The sequence below is a fragment of the Curcuma longa genome, chromosome 2 (assembly GCF_044706935.1).
Source record: "Curcuma longa cultivar G26 ecotype Majalengka, Jawa Barat chromosome 2, ITB_CL_G26_1.1, whole genome shotgun sequence".
NCBI lineage: Eukaryota > Viridiplantae > Streptophyta > Magnoliopsida > Zingiberales > Zingiberaceae > Curcuma > Curcuma longa.
Genome location: NC_133862.1, coordinates 5,912,128 through 5,933,545, shown reverse-complemented (window position 1 = coordinate 5,933,545; position 21,418 = coordinate 5,912,128). Strand labels below are relative to the sequence as shown.

Here is a 21,418-nt window from a genome sequence, read left to right as displayed (position 1 = left end):
CACTGCCTCTAATTTATTATTACAAAAAATGTATTAGTGACAGATCTAATTTATAAATACGTATTATAATTAATAAGACAACGTATAAAAAAATAGCTTCCAGCGAGGATCGAACTCGCGACCTTTCGCTTACGAAGCGAACGCACTACCACTGTGCTATGGAAGCAATTATTGATCTGTATATATAATCAATATTATTAAATTATTCTTAATCAAAGACTTTGGGACCTCCGCACAAAGAATCACGCGAATGTGCCCTGCTCACGCATCCAGCACGTGAGACTTTTCGATACCCCGCCGCCCATCACGTGCGACATATCCTTCCGAGCGAGAGGAGGAAAAGAACAAAGAAGAGAGAGAGAGAGAGAGAGAGGGCGTACGGAATGGACAACACGAAGCGGGCCGCGACGACCAGGAAGACGAAGAAGAAGGGAAGACCCTCCCTCTTGGACCTCCAGCGCCGCAGCCTCCGCCTCCAGCAGCAACAGCAGCACTGCGATCTTAGCCCCGATGAAGAGCCCCGCCGAGCTGCCGACGATGACGACGAGTCCGACCAGGGGAGGCGGGAGAAGAAGCTACGCCTCGTCCTTCGGCTTCCCAACAACGCCGATGCGGCTTCTGCCGGCTCCGAATCCGACGACCGCAGAACCCGGAAGATCGGGCATGATCCCCAAGTAATTTGATCTCGATTCTTTCGCTTCCCCTACCTCTCTCTCTCTGTCGGAATGTAGATCTGTGGAAGAGTCAATTGGCAAGTTGGTGGTCCGGAAACAATTAGTTGTATTATAGAAGGTGGGGAGCAAATCTGGTGCGGATTTACTTTCTGGTACGGTTCCGTCTGTGGATTGGGAATCTTTGCGTGCTTCTCGGGTGGGGTATTTTTTAGAATTGCGGGATCCTTGGATACTGTTATGCTCGATTTAGAGAGAGAAAGAGTGTGGTGGACTTGACTTGGTCAACCTCCTGGTAAAAATTTTCCTTGTAGACAAAACCCCCAACTTTTCTTTCTTTCTTTCTTTTTTTTTTTTTTTTTCTAACCTGGTGATCTTTCCCCTTTTATCTCCTGTTCAATTTTCCCCCCTCTTCTTATTTTTCTTTTAAAAAAAAACCTTTTTGCTGATATTGCCTGGGTCATTTCCCTTGTTTCAGGCTGAAAGGCAGAATCCTACATCGAAAGTGACGGATCTTCCACAAGGTTTGATGCCTCGCTCGTGCATTTATTTTGTGAATGTAGAAAATCATACATCATTTCATTTAAGTGGTTCTCGATGATAATGTGGTGTGTATTGCTGCATCAGATTGTGGACCCGCTACACCATTACCGGACAAAAAGTTGTTAGTTTTCATCCTTGATAGATTACAGAAGTGAGTGCTTTGCCGTGCCTTCTTCCTCATTATGTTATTTAACCAATGTGCATGTTCTGTTCAATTGTGCATCTTTTCAGTAGATATATTATTTTGTTGTCATCATATCAGGAAAGATACTTATGGAGTCTTTTCTGAGCCTGTCGACCCTGAGGAGGTGCGTTGTATTTTAAATATGGTTACCTTCTGTGGACATGGGATTGAATGACATTGGCTGGTCATTGTATCAGCTTCCAGATTACCATGATATTATCAAGCATCCCATGGATTTTGCTACCGTCAGAAAGAAGGTTTCAGATGGTGCTTATGCCAACCTAGAGCAGTTTGAGGTCAGTTACTCAGAATGTTGAATGTTGAAGTCGTTCTCTCAATGACTTATTGGCATATGTCTTAACCAAAATGCTTTTAGAAGCTGCTGCATCTTGTAGTGTTATTTTTCAGTAATTCCTTTTTACAAAGCAATCCTTCACTATTGGATTACAAGCAGCTTTAGATACTTCAAAAGATAAAGTGTAGATGAATTCCTTTGCATCTCTTCCCTTTGGGAGGTGCTACAAATAAGAGGCTGTAGTTCCTTTTTTCTGTTTGTCTTCCATGTTAGCTAACATTTTTATGCATTTTGCCAAGTCAGTCTGCAGCTGCTATTTCTTTGCCTTTTGAGGCAGGTTTCATAATGATTAAGAATGAACAAGAAAGTCGACATTGTCCACTGTTTTAAAAAACCTATGTTTAGGCCGCCTAGGCAGATTTGAAGGGGATCATGTAGTAACTGCATATGATTGTGTATGACATATTCAGTCTGCATGTGTAGTTGAAATAATATTATTTGGATCTATTTACATTGTTTATTAATATTGATCGACATGTTTCATGTGATTTGCATTGTATGACTGACATGTTTTGTTCCTATGTGGAAATATGACTTGAATGTGTCCATAAGTCTAATACATTGTGTAATTATATTAGTTATTTTATAATTTAAATATTTTTAATATTTGCCATATATGCTGTCCCATACCACACGTGTTATGCAGTGGGTGGATCACATACCATATTCTTTTTGAAACCTTGCTGTTGTTCTTTTGGAAATACTAGCATTTCCTTTTACTTTCCTTGGCCCATGGAAAGATTCAGAGCTCCCAGTCAATCTTGCAACATTTGTGTTCTGGTAGAACTACAGTAGAAGTCTAATATTTGAAACTTTGCTCGTTCATCTAATTTTTCTTTATATTCCACTTGAAATTTATTATGGTGCAAATTGTACACTATAACTTATTTGCATAGAATTTGACCTGATTTTTCTTATTTGCTTTCTCACCTCTATCATCTGAGCCAATGCAAAAAAATTTTGGTTCTCATTGACTTATACTACTTAAAGCACAGGGTTAATTTCTTTTTTGCCCCCATAATTCAATAATTTTCTCAATTTAGTCCAAAGTTTATTTGGATTGAATATACCCCCATATATTTTACAAGTGTATTTCAATTTGCGCCAACAATGTCAGCTTTCTCTTAACCCCAAGGTTACTTCTGTAAAGAAAATAGAAGTATTTTTTTTTAAACTATGATTATGCGATTTGGCGTCTTCCAAGAGAGAGGTTGCCATGGATTTTTAATCCAAATAATGGTTATCGAAACTGCAATTTTTTTAAAACTAATTAGGGAGAGTCCAATTGAGGGATGGGATCCATGTAGTTGCCATATGGTCAGGACTAACATGATTCAATATTGTATATAAACTAAGGATCTCATGCAAATATCAGAAAAATGGAAGAAAAAAATAGATAAGAAACTGTTAATAATCATCATCAAATTGCATGATGCTATATTCATTATGATATAAAGTGAATTATACTAATCTTGCTTTGAATCTAACAAGAGAAACTGAATCTCCACAGATCAAATTGTACTAGTTTATTCCTGATAAATTATTATCAATGTTCTCCTAGGCTGAAAATAGATAGTAGGAGCAAGATGGGAATACTTGGGATTTTGACTATTGGGTAAAGGTCTCATCACTTGGGGTTTTAAAAGGTTTACTATAAGGTACAACCTTTTGAGTGTTGACCAGTGGACAATAGTTTTTAACTTTTCAGTATTTATTTATGGGAAATAGATGTTTTTCGCAGCTATGGGATGTGGGCATTGAGGTGAGGGGACAAAATAAGTAATTTGGTTAAATAAAACCTTACGATTTCAATGATGCAAGCAAAATTATTCTATAGTTTTAAAAAATGAATCCATTGGAGTGGATAAGATAAAAGGAGACTAAAGAAAGCAACTGTTAATTTAATAAAAATGATTTAATTTATAAAAATTACTAGTGATATAACCTTGCATAAAGCCAAATGGAGGTATCAGGGATATATTTCCATATCCCGAATGACGCAAGCATATTTTTTTCCTTTGGGTATGGGATCAACTGCTACCCTTTCCCTCTTAGTTGTTATCTTGCTAATTGGTATGATGAATTCTTTATCTGACTTGAGTGGTGCAGCTCTTTGACCTTTGCCATCTGTTAGTTACTAAGGCTTTGTTTTTTTCTGTCTGTGATGAATCAATCCCAACTTGGACCTGTGTAATTCTATAAGATTTAGGCATCTATTTTTTATTAATAAATTATGCAATTTCTGCCTATAGTTAAATGGGATAAGACAACTAGAAGCAACTGTAACTTTTTTAAAAAAATCATTTTGAAGTATTGATGGTTACACATGTACATCCAAAGTATGATTATATCATGTGTGTTGCAGTGAATAGAAGAATATGTACCTTAGATGTGATAGCTTGCATTGGTTTATTCTGGCATGAGAAAATGTTGCCATTGCCGAAGGTTTCCTAGAGGCATGCAAGGTTTTTTTGTGATGTGGTGCAAGATCAACAATGACCTTGAGCGAGAGATGCTATGATTTTTTAGGTAGCAAAGAAGGTGTTTCAGGGCTGAGGAGTAATGCAAGAGTACGATGGAGGTGTTTCGAGTTATGTGAGATGACGACAAAGGTGCTTCAGGCTAAGAAGTAGCGTGAGGTGGTGATGACTTGTTCAAGATGTTTCGGATTGTGATATTCAAGCTTCCTAATAATGCCTTTGTGCTAAATCACAAAATCATAGAATGTGAGTCTATGACAACTTCTACATAAGCGTCTCAGGTTGAGATGTCGATCATGGTTAGCATCGCTTCTAAGGTGACATCTCTAAGCTAATCCTAGGAAGCCTTACGAAGATGCTCCTTCTCTCTTTCTCCCTTCTCCTTAGCTTTTACTGTTTGGTACACCTACCAACACTACCACTCCCACCTATGTCTCGTCCGATTTGGAACCAAGACCCTAGCTCAAACAAGATTTCAAGCCTTATTCTTCTGGCCTTTAATAATTTGTTAGATGACTAATAGAACTTATTTCTGCAAGCATATGCTAACATTTTACATATTGCCATTATAAACTGTAGTATGTGTTTTTTTTTCTAAAAAAACTTGGTGTTCCCATTAACGTCACTCTTCTTGCATATGTAGGGCTAGGGGAAACTAGTATACTTTGATGTGCCTAAGGGTTGCAATTTTGAAGTTTTGATCTCCTTCAATTGATTAATAGTTCTAGAAAAGCTTACACCCGTAACAATGAACCATGTTTTTTTTATGGCAATCATATGTTTAAGCTGCTTCAATTAGCCTATTGATGTTAGCATGGGCGTTATTACTGTATAACAACCTTGGCAAGAGGAAGATAAATTCTGAAATTGGTAGAAGGAAACACTATGTACATTATACAATTCAATAATAATTACCTTGCATTTTTCCTTTTCTACTCTGTGCTCATCATATTTAGTGACATAGACATTAGTGTTTCAAGATTTAGAAAGTCTTGTCAAAGAGTTCCATGACAATTCAAATGGAAAGTCTATTGATTATAAGATCCTCCGTAACATTGTGTATTTTCGTTTCTTCTATTTCTGTGGTACTGTATTATCATATCTTGTTCTTTGAGGTCTCGGCCTCCTTGCTTTAGGCCCTTAATGATTTATCCTGTATTAGCATAAGTGAAATGGCCTTCTATTTATCTGAAATATTTGCACTTGTGTGGAAACATTTTTTTACTTTATGTTTCATGGTTTGCAGAACGATGTCTTTTTAATCTGCTCAAATGCAATGCAGTACAATGCATCAGATACAATCTACCACAGACAGGTATCAGCTGTCTATCTGTTTGTTTCCACTGATTTCTTATTTTTATGTTAATAGGTATTTTGTCTGTATAGGCTCGAGCAATTCAAGAGCTTGCAAAAAAGAACTTTGACAATCTGAGACAAGAAAGTGATGACAATGAACAAGAACCAAAACCAGCACGGAGAGGCCGACCACCAACTAGAGATATTTTCAAGAAAATAGGTCGTCCCCCTAGTGGTAATGCTGGTTCAAATCTCTCTTCCAATGCAAAACTTGCTAATGCTGGAGACAATCGTCACTCAGTCAATTTCTCGCCTGATTTATCACAAAAGGGATACCACAAGACCAACTTACCTACAAAACCTTATGGTCTTCGCAATACTGAAGCTCATAGTTTGAACGGGGAGCATTTGTTTGAAAGGAATGAAGATACTTCAGGTCTACTTATCAAATCTTATATTGAGACAAAACTATCGCCATTTGCAAAATATCTAACAAGCATTCTTGGTGGGTTCTTTTTGTAGGTTCTGCCTTCAAAGGTGGTGCGTTGAAATATCCAAAAAAGTCCTCTGTTAATGATGAAAATCGTCGTAATACATACACTGAACCTCAGGTGGTCAGCTCCACCGAGCCATCAGTGTTAACAGCATTTGATGGACAGAGAAAGCAGCTGATTCCTGTGAGTACCAAGTCAGATCCCAATGTATAAACTGTCTTTGCCCATTGTTCAATGTCTATGCAACATTCTTATCTCACTGCGTTATAATTATATTCACTACAATCCCCCTTTCCTAGTACTTCCGGCCGGCTTTTACATATTGGACACCATGACAAACAATATCAATAAATTATTTACTAACAAATTTGATGATGTCTCAATGTCAATCAGGTCGGCCTTTACACGGAGCACGCATATGCCTGGAGCTTGGCACGATTTGCTGCAAAACTTGGTCCAATTGGATGGGAAATTGCAGCTAAACGGATTGCGCGTGCCCTTCCTCCTGGGACAAAATTCGGCCGTGGGTGGGTTGCAGCAAAAGATGCACCACAATCATCGTCTCAATCTCAGCCGCCTCTGGACTCAAGATCTCCACATTCTTCCCAACCAGACAATATGCCATCCATGAGTGCATCTGCCACATCTGAACGTGCAGTAGTTGATACACCAGTCGAAGCTGAAGCAAGATCAACTCCACCATCTTCCTTGCCAAGCAGATCCCTGGATTCTCCAGAGGCCTCTAGTAGAAACCAAGAAAGTTCTTCAAAGCCACACAATGCTGTTGGGTTACATGGTATTTGGCAAAAGGTAGGAAACCAATTTCCACAAGTAGGCGCCGCGATGCAGCCTCACTCGAATGGTTTTTACACCTCAGGATTTAACCATCTTTCTCAAGCTGGGAAGAGTATCAGTGCGTCGCAACCACCTCGACCATCATCAGACATCGTTTCAAGAAATAGTGTTCCACCATCAACTACTAATTTCACTTCTGATATTATGAATTCAGTGGCTGATCCAAGTACATCTTCCAGCTGCCGACCTGATGTCTCCCATGGTTCTCAGGAAACAAGGAGAGCTGTAACAATGCTGAGGCCGGTTTCGTATCCTCCCGATCTAAATGCAGGTTTTCAGTCTCCAGGGTTGCCAGTTTCAGGTGTTCTATTAGACTCACAAAACCCTAATCCAAACTTAGCACTGGGACTGTGAAATTGTACTCTTTTTTCCATTTTTTTTCCTCTTCCATTGGTAGAGGTTAGAATTGAAGAACTGGAGTAGTTGTCCCACTCTTATAGTTCAGAATAGCCCAATGATGCAGGTATTTTTAACAATTATGGAAACTGTTGTAGAAGTAGAAGGCGATTGTACAGATTAATTATTGTTGATATTAATTTTTGATATGGTGGCTGATCTGGCTCAAAAAACATACTTCACTGTACTTTTGAGAATGGTGAAGATGAGAATATATTGTTTGTGATGACTGAGAGAATGTTATCTCAATTTGTTGCACAAATAATTTGTCATCAAAATTATAAATAAAGGAATCTATTTCTTATCTTTTTTTTTTGAAATCATGTTTGATATGATATCAACCTCTCTGTTTGAGTCCTTTTTTCCCCTCTGCCACTGTACTTTTTCTCAGTTTTAAAATAATTCTTTAAAAAATATATTTTCTGATTTCTTTAATGTTTGGTATGGTAAACATTAATGTTCACTGAAAAATAAGATCAAATTATTCATTTTTAAATTATTCAAATCTTTTGTAGAGTATTGAACTTATTCTACATAAATTTAAATATCAAATTTTTTCATGAACAATTGAACTTAGCATGTTTATTATTTTAATATTAAATAAATAAAAATAAACTCAGGTAATATCAGGTAAGGAGGGATATCTATAGGTCAGATTTGAATCAAATTCCCTCGTAAAATCGAATATCTATCCTCATCTTCACACCCAATTACTTCTTATAATTTTCTATACTAATAATTTTTTTTATTTCATCCAACTATTAATTTATTTCTCATAGCCAATTTTGAATGTCAATTAGTACCACTGTATATATAAAATAATTTAATCAGATATTTAGATCGATTATGAATAAAATTTTATTAGATCTCTACACTCAAATCCAAAAATTTTCCTATCGAAGAGGTTAGAACCTTTACCTTGGTAGGATCCTTATAAATAGACACAAAATAAGATTGATTATGATGACGATGATTTTCAGCATTCTCATGTGCACAAAATCTAATATTATATCCGATGCTACTACAAATCATGAATAATTAACGTTTGTAATTTAGAAAACAACAGTATTACACATGATATGTTTAAAGACAGATATCAGAAATTTCAGAATACAACACAACACTTTCATGATGAGTTTAAGCACACTGAAAACCCTTCAGGAGGATCTCTCAGAAAGAATTGAACTAACACTTGATACTCCATCTCTTTTTGGTGATAGCCGATGTTTCGACCACTCTTCTAGGTTTTTGCGGTGAAGATTGTTCATCTTTATGAATGGACGCGTTCCTCGAATAATCTTCTCTGCAGTTTTCCAATCGTCGGCCAAACCTAATGCGACGAGCACAGCACATGTCACACACACACTTCTTCCATGACCTGTTGATTGTTCCAAGTTCATCAATTTAAGAAAACTAGTTATCTTCCAAGTAGTCGACTGGTGAAAAACAATAGTGAAGGAATTGGAGATCTAAAGAGACAGAAACATCATAGTCGACGAAAGGTATAGAACAAAAGTTCATTCCAACTAGATGAATCAGATCTCAAAGGAAATAGAGAATCATTCAACACTGCTTATGACCTGCCACTGCACCTTAAAAACAAATCTTTAAGTTGAGTACAGAAAAAGAGAAACCTTGGGTTCATGTATCATTAGCCCCGCCAAGATTTTTAAAAACTTAGATTGAGGTAGATTGATTGGATCACAACATAGAGAAATAAGTTATGCAAACAAACATGGAAAATATAATCTAAATGACATCGACAACTTACATAAAATAAGAGCCCATAATAATAATTTAAACTTATTGAATTAACAATTAACAAGAAATGCAAAATACAGCATGCGTCTCTACAATTATTAATGGATATAATATAGAAGTGGGTATGTGTGAGAAAAATTCAACAATTGATGCACAACATTGACATTTCTTTCCAGACACTTCAAAAAGTCGAGATTTAAGCCACAACTAATGAAAAAAAATGGAGATAAAATTGTGATTAATTTTTTAAAAATAATTTTTGTCATAATGATAAAATGATGACTTTTTAAAATAGATTGTCAATTAATGCTGAATAAAATTATCACTAATGTCACATTTAGTTATAGATCCATTAATTTCCTATTGCTAATGGTTTTAACCACAAGACTTATGCCAATAAATTTAGTAACAAAATTGTTGTTGCCAAAAGCATTTATCATTAACACACTTTTTTTTGTCATGAGACCATCTCTTTCTAATTAATAATCGTTGATTCCTTGATTTCTTTGTGTGAACCATGATATTTGTTAGTTAATATTATGAGATGTAAGTTTAGTACTTCTTTGGTTACTCATTCTCAAAGGCTTTGCAAATATATCTCCAAGAGAAACTCAACCTAGTGGACTCATTTTCCTCCAAACCACGCACTAATAATTTCTATTATCCTTTACAAATTACAAGATTGTATCATTCCATTTGTGGGATCTCTTCCTTTCTCAACTGTATTTAGATTAAAATTAAAGATAAAAATAAGAGCATTCATTTTGTCTAGTCTATTCTTAAGAATTAAGTCCAACAACTTATAAATTAGCTTGAATAGGTGAACTAATTCATGAGTTAAATGTTACCTGACTACCTATACACAGGGGTATATACAATGTAGTAAAGCAACGACGAGCTTCACCATCATTAAGCTGTCAAAGGTCAACATATAATGTTCCATTGCCAAGCTGAGCACCTTTGTCTCACAATTCACAAGTTCATTATTATCACCAACCAGTGTTTGTGTTTGTCCCAAATTGGGTTGGTTCAAAATTCATTTGTTAGAGCATATAAAATTAAATTTTCAGTAAATTAAATGAGAAAATATCAAGATTTAAGCTTGAGTTATGCCACTAATATAAGCTTAATTTGTAAGAAAGAATAGTCCAAATGAAATAAAAATTATGATCCATGTACTAATTTTCTACATGACTATGTGCAGATTTCCCATGATATTATTTTCTGCAAATTCAGAATAATAGTAAAGGACAACAAGAGGAGCAAATACTTGGTCATTACTACTACTTTCTTTTTAGCAAGTTAAGTAGTAAAATAAAAGAATGCTCACCAAAGGCACAATGGATGTATACAGGAACCTTCTGTGCCCTTTTTCTACATGCCCAACGAACTGCAGATTCAATTTGAGATGGATGAGGGGCTCTCGTATCCCAAGTGGCAACAGACAAATATCCATTTGGAGTAAGTGCAGAGCTCCGAGGTAGCTCACATGTACAATCAATCACAGCAGGTCTGCCAGGAGGCAAATGATCCATGGAAGTAGGCCAGCCGCCAACATATAGACCTTCAGAAATTTCACTGTACAAAGGTTCCCCGCTCTTCCATCTCCTCAAGGACACAAATAAACGAATGAACAAAAGATAAGGTCCAAATATGATCAGTGACCAGAGAGGAAACTTCCCATCAGAACTCTTTCCCAAAAGCAGTGGAAGATTCACAGCTGGAAGAGATGCAATGGCAATTAAATATGAAACCAAAGAGGCATGCAAAAGTGGTAGATGAATCAAGTTTACTCCCAGTTCTCTGACAAAGTAAAATGCCAACAACAGAGTAGTTGCCTTCAGCCCAATAAGTATGGATATACCCATACCCATATCTTTTCCTCTTGAATAAATAATCCTCGCTTGAGTTTACTGAGTCAAGAAAATAAAATGCAGATTCTATTATCAAAAATGCAAACAAAAAAAAACATCAAGAAATTTTGTCATGGTAACTAAAGTTGTAATCTGAACAGTAGGTCTAGAGATCCATGAATAAAAAGACAATCAAGATAAAGAATAAAACATCTTTAGATGAAAGAAAAAAACTACCTCCAAGAAGAAGATTTGGCGTGGTCAATTTCTCAACAATCTTTGGTTGCAAAGTCAAGTTTTTCCCAATTCATTACCTACGCTTCCTAATGTAATGTACCTAACATGGTCTGATAAAAACACTTGATTACATTGACCAATAAGAATTCACACTCTTCTTTCATCCTAGAAATACATTTTTAGCATGAGGTAGGTTAATTCTAGTTTACAGAGAGTTTTGACCATGTGAAATTAAAAAGTAAACAAGAAAGAATTTTATTGTATATTAGAAATGAAAAGAAGTGCGCTAGGAATACTTGATCTTGTTTACCACAACTTGGTCTGATTTGCCCAATGGATATGGAAGTTATCTCAATATATTGAAGAATTTACCTTTCCAATGCTAGTAGTGTGCATTAAGACACAAAGCAGTGGCTTTTAAAGCATAACATATGCACTCGATCCATTTATGACTACCCAACTTAGCATTCAAATCACAACCAAAGAGAACCTTGCTGATCTCTATAACATTTACAGCACAAGTGTGCAAAAAAAAAATTTCCCTTTTGTATTAGCAGAATGTCAATGATTCCTGTATGATATTTTATTGCACCACAATATGGACCTCTCATCATGTGAATCATCAGTATCCACATTGTTAATCAATTGGACAATGACATTGCAATAAATCTAGTTGTCTCTTAGAGAACTTCAGTATAACTTGATCTCCTATCATGGCATGAAAAGCACTTATAACCAAGTACATATAGTAATTTGAAACTCATCTTCAAAATCAAGATTTTACCGATCATCATGCACTATTATTTTGTATTATCTAATCTCCACTAAATTCTATTATTCATATTTACTTGGACGGAAAAGGAAGGAACGCTGTAATTATTTATTTGAGTTTAACAGATTATTGAGCTTCATTTCCCCCTATTTCCCCATGAATCGAGCAGAAATAAAATAGGGGAATTCAGCAGAATTAAATGCCATCCTTCTCTCTATGTCCTTCCATTTAAACAGAAGAAATTAACAGTTTTTCTTCTGCCGCTTTCTTTTCTTTTCCACGTCCACCCACCAAACACAGTAAAAGGTTCTTTTTTCAACCTCGATGGATCATGGATGCCCTTGTTGTGGCGATCATACTTGAACCAGAATGAAAGGTCAGCACAGAAATTTAGAAAACCTTTATGAATATGTGCAGCATAATCCCCAACAAATGGGACCAGTAATGCGGAGCAATACAGCACCAAAAGATGAAGAATATAGGGCCAAATTCAACTGGGGGACAACGGTCATACCGCTCCTGTTCAAACTCAGAAGCTTTCCATGCGACCAGGCCGATGCGGCAAGGGGAAGAAGCTTGCAGAGAGAGCACGAAAGGGAGGATACCGTGGGTAGTCCGGCAGAGCGAAGGACGGCGACAGCCCGGAAGAATCGTCGGTAGGGCAACGAGACGACGCACCAGTCCGTTCACTCGACCCCGATAATGAAGAAAGGAAATTACAAAAGCACCCTCTCACATTATTATTATTACACGCCCCCTCTTAATAATTTTTCTAATCCGACCTTTTTTATATTCTTCTATATATTTTATTTTATTTTATTTTATAATTCATTAATTTTTAAAATTTTATATTTAAATTTAATATACGATAAAGACATCTTAAAATTACGATTAATTTTATATTTAATGGGTCCTATGAAATCTACTTTATTTATTTAACATTTGAATATTTATTTTGATTAGGTCTTCCCTCTCAATTCATCGAAATTAACATAAGACGATTACACTATTATAGTAGTTAACAAGTAATTATTATACGTTGTAGTAGAATGGATCATGTTCAAATAATATTATTTTTATGTTAAATAAGTAAATGGGTCTCCTCGATTTATTTTATAATTTGAAAGTATAGTATTATTCAAATGTTCCCTCTCAATTGATCAAAAATAATACATGATTCATAGATTATTGTAGAAGTAGAATTGTTGCAAGTTAATAGTTACCTTCAAATTGTTATACAATTATACTGTGCGATGAATTCGTACGCACCGTGAGTGACACCACCGATCCACCACCGCTGCCACCGGTCGCCAACTTGGGTGCGATCGACGCGCCGCTCGACGAAGCTTCATCCGACGTCGGATTCCGACCGGATAGTGGTCGGAATTCGACGTAATTTGATCGGAAACAATCAAATCACGCGGCGACAGTGGTGCGGCCATTGCCGATCGCGATCGGGTCGGATTCCGACCGAATCGCGGTCGAAATCCGATTGAGGACGGGCCAGCGTCACACACTGGTCCTTCCTCAAGCGGTCTCCGATCGCGATTTGGCCGAAATTCAGCACGATTGCAATCGGCAATGGCACGGCCCGATTCCGATCGAAATTCGACCGAAGTCCGAGTCCTAACCGACCGGAAGGCGGCGCCTGCCAGTCGACCGCAGAATTCTGGTCAGACCGGGGCCAGTGGGTGACTGCCAGCGGCGTGCCGAGTAGGACGAGACGGTGGGTCAGGCGGAACACTGTGTATTCTCACATTTGGACGATTCTGATCTGGCGCGCGATCGCGTGATGGGACGATGGATCGCATGGCGCTCACGGGCGCGTCGCGACGAGTTTGTGCACGCCTGTGAGCGAACCGCCAACCCATCGCCGCTACCACTGGCCTCGCCGCACTGTCCGGCTACTGCAGGCTTGGGCGCGATCAACGCGCTACTCACCGGAACTTCGTCCGACATCGGATTCCGGCCGAATAGTGGTCGGAATCCAACATAATTTGATCGAAAACAGCTAAATCACACGGTCAGCAGTGGTACGACCATTGCCGACCACGATCAAGTCGGATTCCAACTGAATCGCGATCGGAATCCGACTGAGAACAAGTCAACATCGCACGTCAATCCTTCCTTGAGCGGTCTCCAACCACAATTTGACCGGAATTCAACCCAATCGCGGTCGGCAGTGGCGCGGCCCGATTCCGACCGAAATTCACTTAGCTTCAAATTGTAGGTTATGACTTGATAAAAGACTTGTAAACCTTGAAAGAGTACTTAATGCAAGTCACTGAATCCGAGTATCAAAACCAAGATATTAATCTACTCTGGCAGATGTTGCTAGGTGCTCATCTCAGTTAGTTCATCTATTTAGAGTTTCGTTTGTTCTATGATTAACTTGCAAATATGTTCCATTGTGTTTATTTAGATGCTTGAGTGCAGTTCTTTCAATCACTTAACTATCTTCCACCCATGGTGAGTAAACTCCTTTCGCATAAAATCCTTCAGGGAAATGCCCGAATACTAATCAAAGCTGCGCTACAAGAAGCAGCAAAGAAGCGCAAGATGAGGTACTCCGATCTCAAGAAGATCGGCCGCAGTGTTCGCCGGCATTTCAACGATGACATAACTGTAATAGTCGTGTTCCTCGACTCGAATCTCCGAAGATCTCCTGCCTCACACCAACAAGCAGGTCAACCTCCTCCAACTTGCCTTCAATTTACATGAACAAAAGATAGAATCCCCTCAGCAACTCCAATCATGTCTTACCATTTTCGCAACCCTGTAATCTTTAACATGGACTTTGGAGGGTGCAAAATACTGAGACAATTTTTTTACATTCGAACATGCACTCTTCCATCACAAAGTTAAACATCTCGATGGCCGTCAGAAACGAGAAGTCAACTCTCTAGTCCCAAAGTCAACATGGCAATTAATCAGGTTCCTTCAAGATTGCTTCTTTCATTTTGATCTTTGACTTGTAACCTATAAATCTTCAACTGCAAGGAAGCTACAGGAGAAAAAGAACTCTTTCTTCCAAAATGCCCAAATTAACTATCAATCCTTGTGATGAAGGACAAAGGTTTAGTCAACTTCATAGTAGACTAGTAATTAGTTGCAATTAATGCCACATGAGCAACCAACCATCCTGAACTAACATAAATATATAATTGTTAATGTTACATATTTAAAACACAGTCAATGAAGCATCCCTAGGTGGTCAACTCATGTGTTGGAATCTTTCTTATGATTATGGAGGAACATTCATTACTAATTGAATTTAGTTGATAAGTAGATCACACAGCTTATGGTGATATGATAAAGGAGGCTTGTTCAGGGCTTTATATCTATGTGCATCTCATTGCGATATGATAAACGACTAACCATAATAACTCAACGAGTATTTTCGAGGTTGTTCGGGGTTTTACATCTATATGAAAGTTAGGTCTGAAGGAGAAAGACTACACTTGTATCTAAATCCAATCCAAGGCATGGTAAGTTTGCAAGTAATTCAACAATAACAATTAAACTTATTGCGGTCGGCTCAATCAATCCCCTATTATATTCTAATCTATATTTAAATAAATTCTAAATCTATTATTAAATTTATTAAATTGCACACACCTTCAGATCTTGGGGAGAACACAGGAGCATATTTCCCTGTCAAACTGCTAGAAAAAGAGTTAATCAATAGTAATAATTCAAACAGTGGAATAATGAATAAAATATACATTTTAAAAACAATGACAAACAGATCTGCCATTCATCAATCACAGAAACAGATTAAGATATTCTATTTTTTTTTAAAAAAAAAACTAAACAAAACTGGAATGAATATACCACTTGTAGTCTGTGATGGCTTTTGATTTGGCTAGGAAGTATATGCTTTCATACCTTGAAAGAAACCAATCCAGGCCACACAAAAAAATATTTGTATCCTCTTTTACTTTTAGTGCCACTGGTTTCATGATCCATGTGCTGAAACCTGTTATCAGCATGTGACCATGTGATGCCTTTCACTAAATAAGTTCAACTTCCTGATGAATCTGAGCAGCCAAAGGTCACATGAACATTAATTTGTTCAAATACATACAAAAAAAGGCAGAGGAAGATAACATGCAAACTGATGAGATCTAAAAGTCATGGCAAGATCTGTTTATTAGTAGTAGTAGCAGTCAGGAAAATGACTAATCGACACCCGCAAGTCATGGACCTTGCCTTCTGCCCTCACATGTCCAAGCTTCAGTTTGGTGACTTCTCCTACTATATAAACAACCTCAAAAAGATTGTAGTAAACCATTCCGATACCAAGCACATGCAAATGGGTATCCACATGGAGTTGATCTTGGTTTTCATCACCATTTGCTACATGTATAGCATAGCTGAAGGTTTCGCACCGTCAGGCTGGACGAAGGGATCTGCTACGTTTTATGGTGGTAGTGATGCCTCTGGAACTATGGGTAAGTAGATGCATTTGTATCCTCGTCGCACTACATTAAGAAGTTACTACTCAAGACTTGCTACCGCTGTTGTTGTTGTTGTTGGCTGCTGTATTGTTTTTGTATAGGCAAGAATGATTTCAGGTTGATAATTTTTGTTTTCATGGTTACAGCGGGCGCTTGTGGGTATGGTGATTTGTACTCGACTGGCTATGGCACCAGGACAGCAGCACTAAGTACTGCATTGTTCAATGATGGGGCATCGTGCGGGCAGTGCTATAAGATCATTTGCGACTACAAATCAGATCCGCAATGGTGCAAGAAAGGCATGTCGGTGACCGTGACGGCCACCAACTTCTGCCCTCCAAATTATGCACTCCCCAACGATGATGGGGGGTGGTGTAACCCCCCACGCCAGCACTTCGACATGTCCCAACCAGCGTGGGAGAAGATTGGCATCTATCGTGGAGGGATTGTGCCGGTCTTGTTCCAAAGGTTAGCCACGGGTTTATGTTGTTAACAAAGAAACCAATCTATGCATTTATATTCGTTACCTCAGATTGAAAGCTCATTCAGAACTAATTACCTTTATAGGGTACCATGCAAGAAGCATGGCGGAGTAAGGTTCACCATCAATGGGCATGACTATTTTGAGCTTGTTCTAGTGACCAATGTTGGTGCCGCTGGATCGATACAGGCCATATCAGTGAAAGGATCCCAAACTGGCTGGTTCTCAATGTCGCGGAATTGGGGCGTGAATTGGCAATCTAACAGCTACCTCACTGGTCAGTCCCTCTCCTTCAAGGTCACCACCAGTGATGGACAGACATTGGTGTTCCCTGACGTAGTTCCTTCCAACTGGGCATTCGGCCAGACCTTCTCCAGTCCTCTGCAATTCAAGTAGGAGCTTGCTGCCGTGATCAAGATAAGCGGGACTTGGGTTGGCAGAGGCTTGCTGGAGTTGTTGCTTGAGCTGCCCGCCATCCTGTCAATTAGTTAATTAAGGTTCAATACTGTGTAATCTCGATGCAATGTTATAGCCAATGCATCAGAATGATCATCTTGATCATAGAAAGTATCATTATATTAATCATACATGAAATGGGATGCGCGAAGTGCTCATCTAATGAAATGTCGTTTCAGTTTCTAAAGACAACAACTTTCTTGTTAATGCTAGTGAAGCCAAACATTATGCAATTAATTATCCTGAAGAAGCATACTTCTCCAAAAATCACTCAACTTGCTCTGTTAAAATTGCAGAAGGCAGAGGCAAAAGCAACATAGGCTAAGGAATAAACTCTGCCCATGGATTTGCATCAACATGCTTTCAAATGCATTGTCTGTGTACTCAAAAGACTACTACTACTACATGTCTACATCGAAGATTATGTCTACAGCAACCTCACTAATTATAGCGACTCCACCAACCAAAACTAGGTAAATTGACCAGACAAGATGAAAGGGTGTTGAATCAATATGCACCAGAGCTTAAGGGGTTGCAGAAGAAAAATGGAAATACACCAACTGTCAGAAACGCATCGTCAACTATCAGGTCTGTCATCACTAATTTATTGAACATCAAGGCATGAATCAACCTATAAAGAGTAGTCCGGTGCACAAAGTTTTTGCCAATGCTGGATCACAGGGAAGAGTCTATCATACACAGCCTTACTTTGCTTTGCAAGAGATTGTTTCCGAGATTCAAACTCTTAACTTCTAAGTCACACGACAACAACTTTACGTTGTGACAATGCTCCCCTTCTATAGCACTTTGTATGAATACATATAAACAAAACAATCAAGCATAATTAATCAGTTAGTTGGCACCACAAGCGACCATACTCATCATTGTTATGCCAGCTTCATAATTTTTGTTTGCAGTTGATAGAACTTACAATTCATGAGTATTTTTTTTTTTACTTTGTTAGATTTAGAACTAATCTTTATGCACTCTAAAATTGCATCTCTCCTAATGTGATGTCAAAAAGAGATATCTACCTTCCAAAATGCTCATCCGACAAGAGTTCTACCTGATCTAGAATGCATGAATCTCATTTTTTGTTATTAATTTGACACTAAGAGCTTGCATTTGACAGTGAAGAGAAGCAAAGAGAAGACGGAAAATTGGACATCCAACACGAAATTAGCAGAGACTACCAATTAAGAACCCTAGGAGGCGAAACTCGAGCCAGAATTAAAAGATAGAACACATACCCTAAAGTTCGCCCCTTCTGCACGCGATGAATGTACGCTCAGCACCGCGAAGAGGAGGGCAACGGAGAGAAAAAGGGCCGTCGCCGAAGGGAGGCGACGCGTGAGCTGCACCGGCGGAAGCGAAGGATTAGGGCGAGAGAGGACCAGCAAAGAAGCGGCGGGAGCATGAGTGCCAAATGGACATTAGAACCAAACCGGCAGGTCGAAACCGGTTCGATTCGATTTGCTCCGGTTCAAATCGAAGTTGCCCAACGGCTCCCTCATTTAGACTAGACTACTAGAGGGGGGTTTACCCGCTTACTTCGGGGGAAGGAGGAAGGGAGAGGACTTATCCACTGTGTAGGTTGATGAAGGTTATTGAATTTTAACAATTAGTTGATCGAATTTTAACGATTAGTTGATCGAAAAGAGTCGGTGAAAAAACTCATCTAGTATGAGGTAGGATGTAGGGCATAAACACCAACATGATCTTTAGAATGTCGCACTCAAAAAAGAAGATATTCTAATGCTTTTTTCTCTATGGATTGAGAGGGAAACACTCGGTCTCCCCGATAGGGTTAGAGGGGCATCACGAAGCGATGAATGGACTAGGCGACTAGATGAGGATAACTAGATGGACCATTCGTTCATTGTGCATGCAATTTCCAAGTGAGGGTTAGAGTCACAAACTCCATCAAAAGGTTGACTTTCAATGGCCATTGTGGTTTTTGACATATCATACCTCTCCAACTTGACTATGAAGTGGAAGACTCACTTAGGGTCCTTATCTTTCCCTTCCATCACTTGAATAATAAATTTTTTGTATTTATTTAGAAAAATTATTTATAAAATAGATCATTTGTTTTTGGAAAGGATTTGTAAGTAAGAAAGGAACAATTTAAATGAGTTGTTAAAAAGGAAACTTTTTTTTGATAATCCATGTATCCTTGGGCTCAATTAGTCAGACGAATGATCTTTCCTCCATTTTATCTATTAGGTAAATTTGAAAGTATAAGCGGCTTCGTGTCGAGCGGCTAATATCTTAAAATTTTCATTTCATTAGAAAAAAGAAACTCCTTTGATTGATCCACTTAACGATCTAATTTGAATAATTATCTTGAAGCAAGTAGGCAAGCACATCTACCACATAAAAAAAGGTTAAATTCATAATCAAATAATGTAGTTATCATCATCTCCAACATTAATTAAACAAAAATAAGGATTTAATAAAATTATTTTAAAAGATTCTTTTATTTTTGTGGAAAAGAAAATTCCAAGAATCTCAGAGGAGCACCAAGTATCCTTTCTTTTCTAAAAGCCCAAAGAATTGCCTTTCTTCCTTCCTCCCCACCATCAAACATACAACCATCTTTTGCCAAGCACAAAAGTGTCTATCTCCAACTTCGAATCCTCTTTCCTCGTCCGCACTCCTTTACTATCCACTCTCTCTTTGGCCCCACCACACGATGCAATTCCCAAACCCAGATCGGATCTATCAGTTCGACCGTCGGTTCATCCTTCTGCAAAAAAAATGGATCCGCCACCTTAGCGGCCCCACACAATCGGCCCCACGATCATCTGTGAGGAGGTAAATCGAGAAACTGCAGTTGGTCACGACGCAGGAGGGTATTGCCTGGCTTCGTCATCGAACCCTTGCCCTCTTCTGCAAGTTTGCTGCGCCGTAACCAACTCAGCTATGCCCCAGGGGCACCGTCGGTTCACTCGATAGTTGAAAGTTGATTTACTTTTATCAAATTTATTTTTTAATTAATATCTGTTCATATGGAGATCACCCTCCACCTGATTAGCATGTTGACTGTTGAGGGAGAAACAAGGGAAACGATGGGCTCACACGGTCCGCACGAGCTCCAAAAGGTTGCAAAAACAACAAAAGAGTGAGGACGGAGGTCAAGGGTGCTCTGGCTCAATCGCTCCGACGCTTAAATCAAATTTTCAATTTAGAGAATGAAGAAGGAGCAAAGTAGAAAAAGTTAATTGAGAGTATATGATGATCATGCGTACCTGCATCTACGAGGAGCGAGAGTTATGTAAACCTACCAGAGTTATATAAACCTACTAGAGAGCTGTCATATCGTGATTAAGAAAAATATCCCTGTGGAGGTTTTATTAGAAGAGGTGTCCTATCCAAGTAAGGAGAGTATCCCATCATCGTCATAGTAGTGAAAAGTCATATCATACATCATCATATCGTATTAAGGGAGGAGTAGGTTCACCATCATATCACCTGATTGCCTATATCCTTTTAGTGGTGATCCAATTGACGAAGGAAATGAAGCGGAGTCGATTGAGTGTTAAGCAGGGCACTAGGAAGGGAGCCTAGTTGAGAGAGAGAGAGAGATGGTCGTCTGATCTTGAGCTGACCCGTCGAGTCGGGTGCTGGATCCTGACCTGAGGTGCCTTCAGAGTCGAGCTTGAGCGCTCAAGTTGCGCACAACACTGAGATGAGGGGCGACGAAGTTGGGGCGTGAAACCTGATGCTGAATCGGGTGTTGGAGGTCGAGCTGAGTTGTATACCGGATGGTTATTGGGCCTTAACGGAGCAATTCCCGAGTTTGGGATCGTTTATCCGACCCAACTAAGTACTAGATCAAGGTTGCCGGGCTGAGGTTTAGGACCTATTTAATTGACTTTGAAAGTATGCATCTGACCTGACGTGCCATCTGATATGTTCTCGAGTTAGATCAAATCCTAATTTTCTTGATCCGATCATACTGACCCATAACAATATTAGATATCAATTAATTTTAAAAATAATCAATTCAATCTCATAAAAAAAATCTTCACTTTTGTCAATTTTCAGATAAAGTAAAATGAGTCGTAAGATGACATTGAAATGCATCAAAAATATGATGAATTTTAACAATATTCCTTCCT

The 21,418-nt window shown here is 38.4% G+C and overlaps 3 protein-coding genes and 1 non-coding gene across 5 annotated transcripts; 2 read left to right on the top strand and 2 right to left on the bottom strand.

Annotated features, from left to right (window-relative positions):
* Positions 1 to 94: 94 nt before the first annotated feature.
* On the bottom strand, positions 95 to 166 carry TRNAT-CGU (transfer RNA threonine (anticodon CGU)). Its single transcript has one exon. It is a non-coding gene; the product is annotated as a tRNA-Thr (tRNA).
* Positions 167 to 370: 204 nt separating this feature from the next.
* Positions 371 to 7,451, top strand: LOC141817073 (uncharacterized). Of its 2 annotated transcripts, XM_074704771.1 has the most exons (10): positions 371 to 674; positions 1,150 to 1,195; positions 1,299 to 1,365; positions 1,477 to 1,522; positions 1,596 to 1,694; positions 5,480 to 5,548; positions 5,620 to 5,965; positions 6,052 to 6,206; positions 6,417 to 6,833; positions 6,901 to 7,181. In XM_074704771.1, exons 1-10 carry the CDS (start codon positions 384 to 386, stop codon positions 7,024 to 7,026), a joined length of 1,662 nt encoding a protein of 553 aa, XP_074560872.1. In that variant the 5' UTR covers positions 371 to 383; the 3' UTR covers positions 7,027 to 7,181. The 2 variants fall into 2 exon arrangements, with proteins under 2 accessions (XP_074560872.1, XP_074560866.1); XM_074704765.1 differs by having other exon boundaries at positions 6,417 to 7,451.
* An 854-nt stretch (positions 7,452 to 8,305) lies between these two features.
* LOC141821484 (uncharacterized) lies at positions 8,306 to 13,856 on the bottom strand. The gene is made up of 5 exons (XM_074708903.1): positions 13,655 to 13,856; positions 12,412 to 12,582; positions 10,829 to 10,948; positions 10,366 to 10,755; positions 8,306 to 8,652 (listed from the first exon to the last, which is right to left on the bottom strand). Exons 1-5 carry the CDS (start codon positions 13,854 to 13,856, stop codon positions 8,432 to 8,434), a joined length of 1,104 nt encoding a protein of 367 aa, XP_074565004.1. The 3' UTR covers positions 8,306 to 8,431.
* A 1,918-nt stretch (positions 13,857 to 15,774) lies between these two features.
* Positions 15,775 to 17,234, top strand: LOC141817064 (expansin-A1-like). The gene is made up of 3 exons (XM_074704758.1): positions 15,775 to 16,351; positions 16,504 to 16,825; positions 16,925 to 17,234. The coding sequence occupies exons 1-3, from the start codon at positions 16,018 to 16,020 to the stop codon at positions 17,232 to 17,234; spliced, it is 966 nt and encodes a 321-aa protein (XP_074560859.1). The 5' UTR covers positions 15,775 to 16,017.
* Positions 17,235 to 21,418: the final 4,184 nt, after the last annotated feature.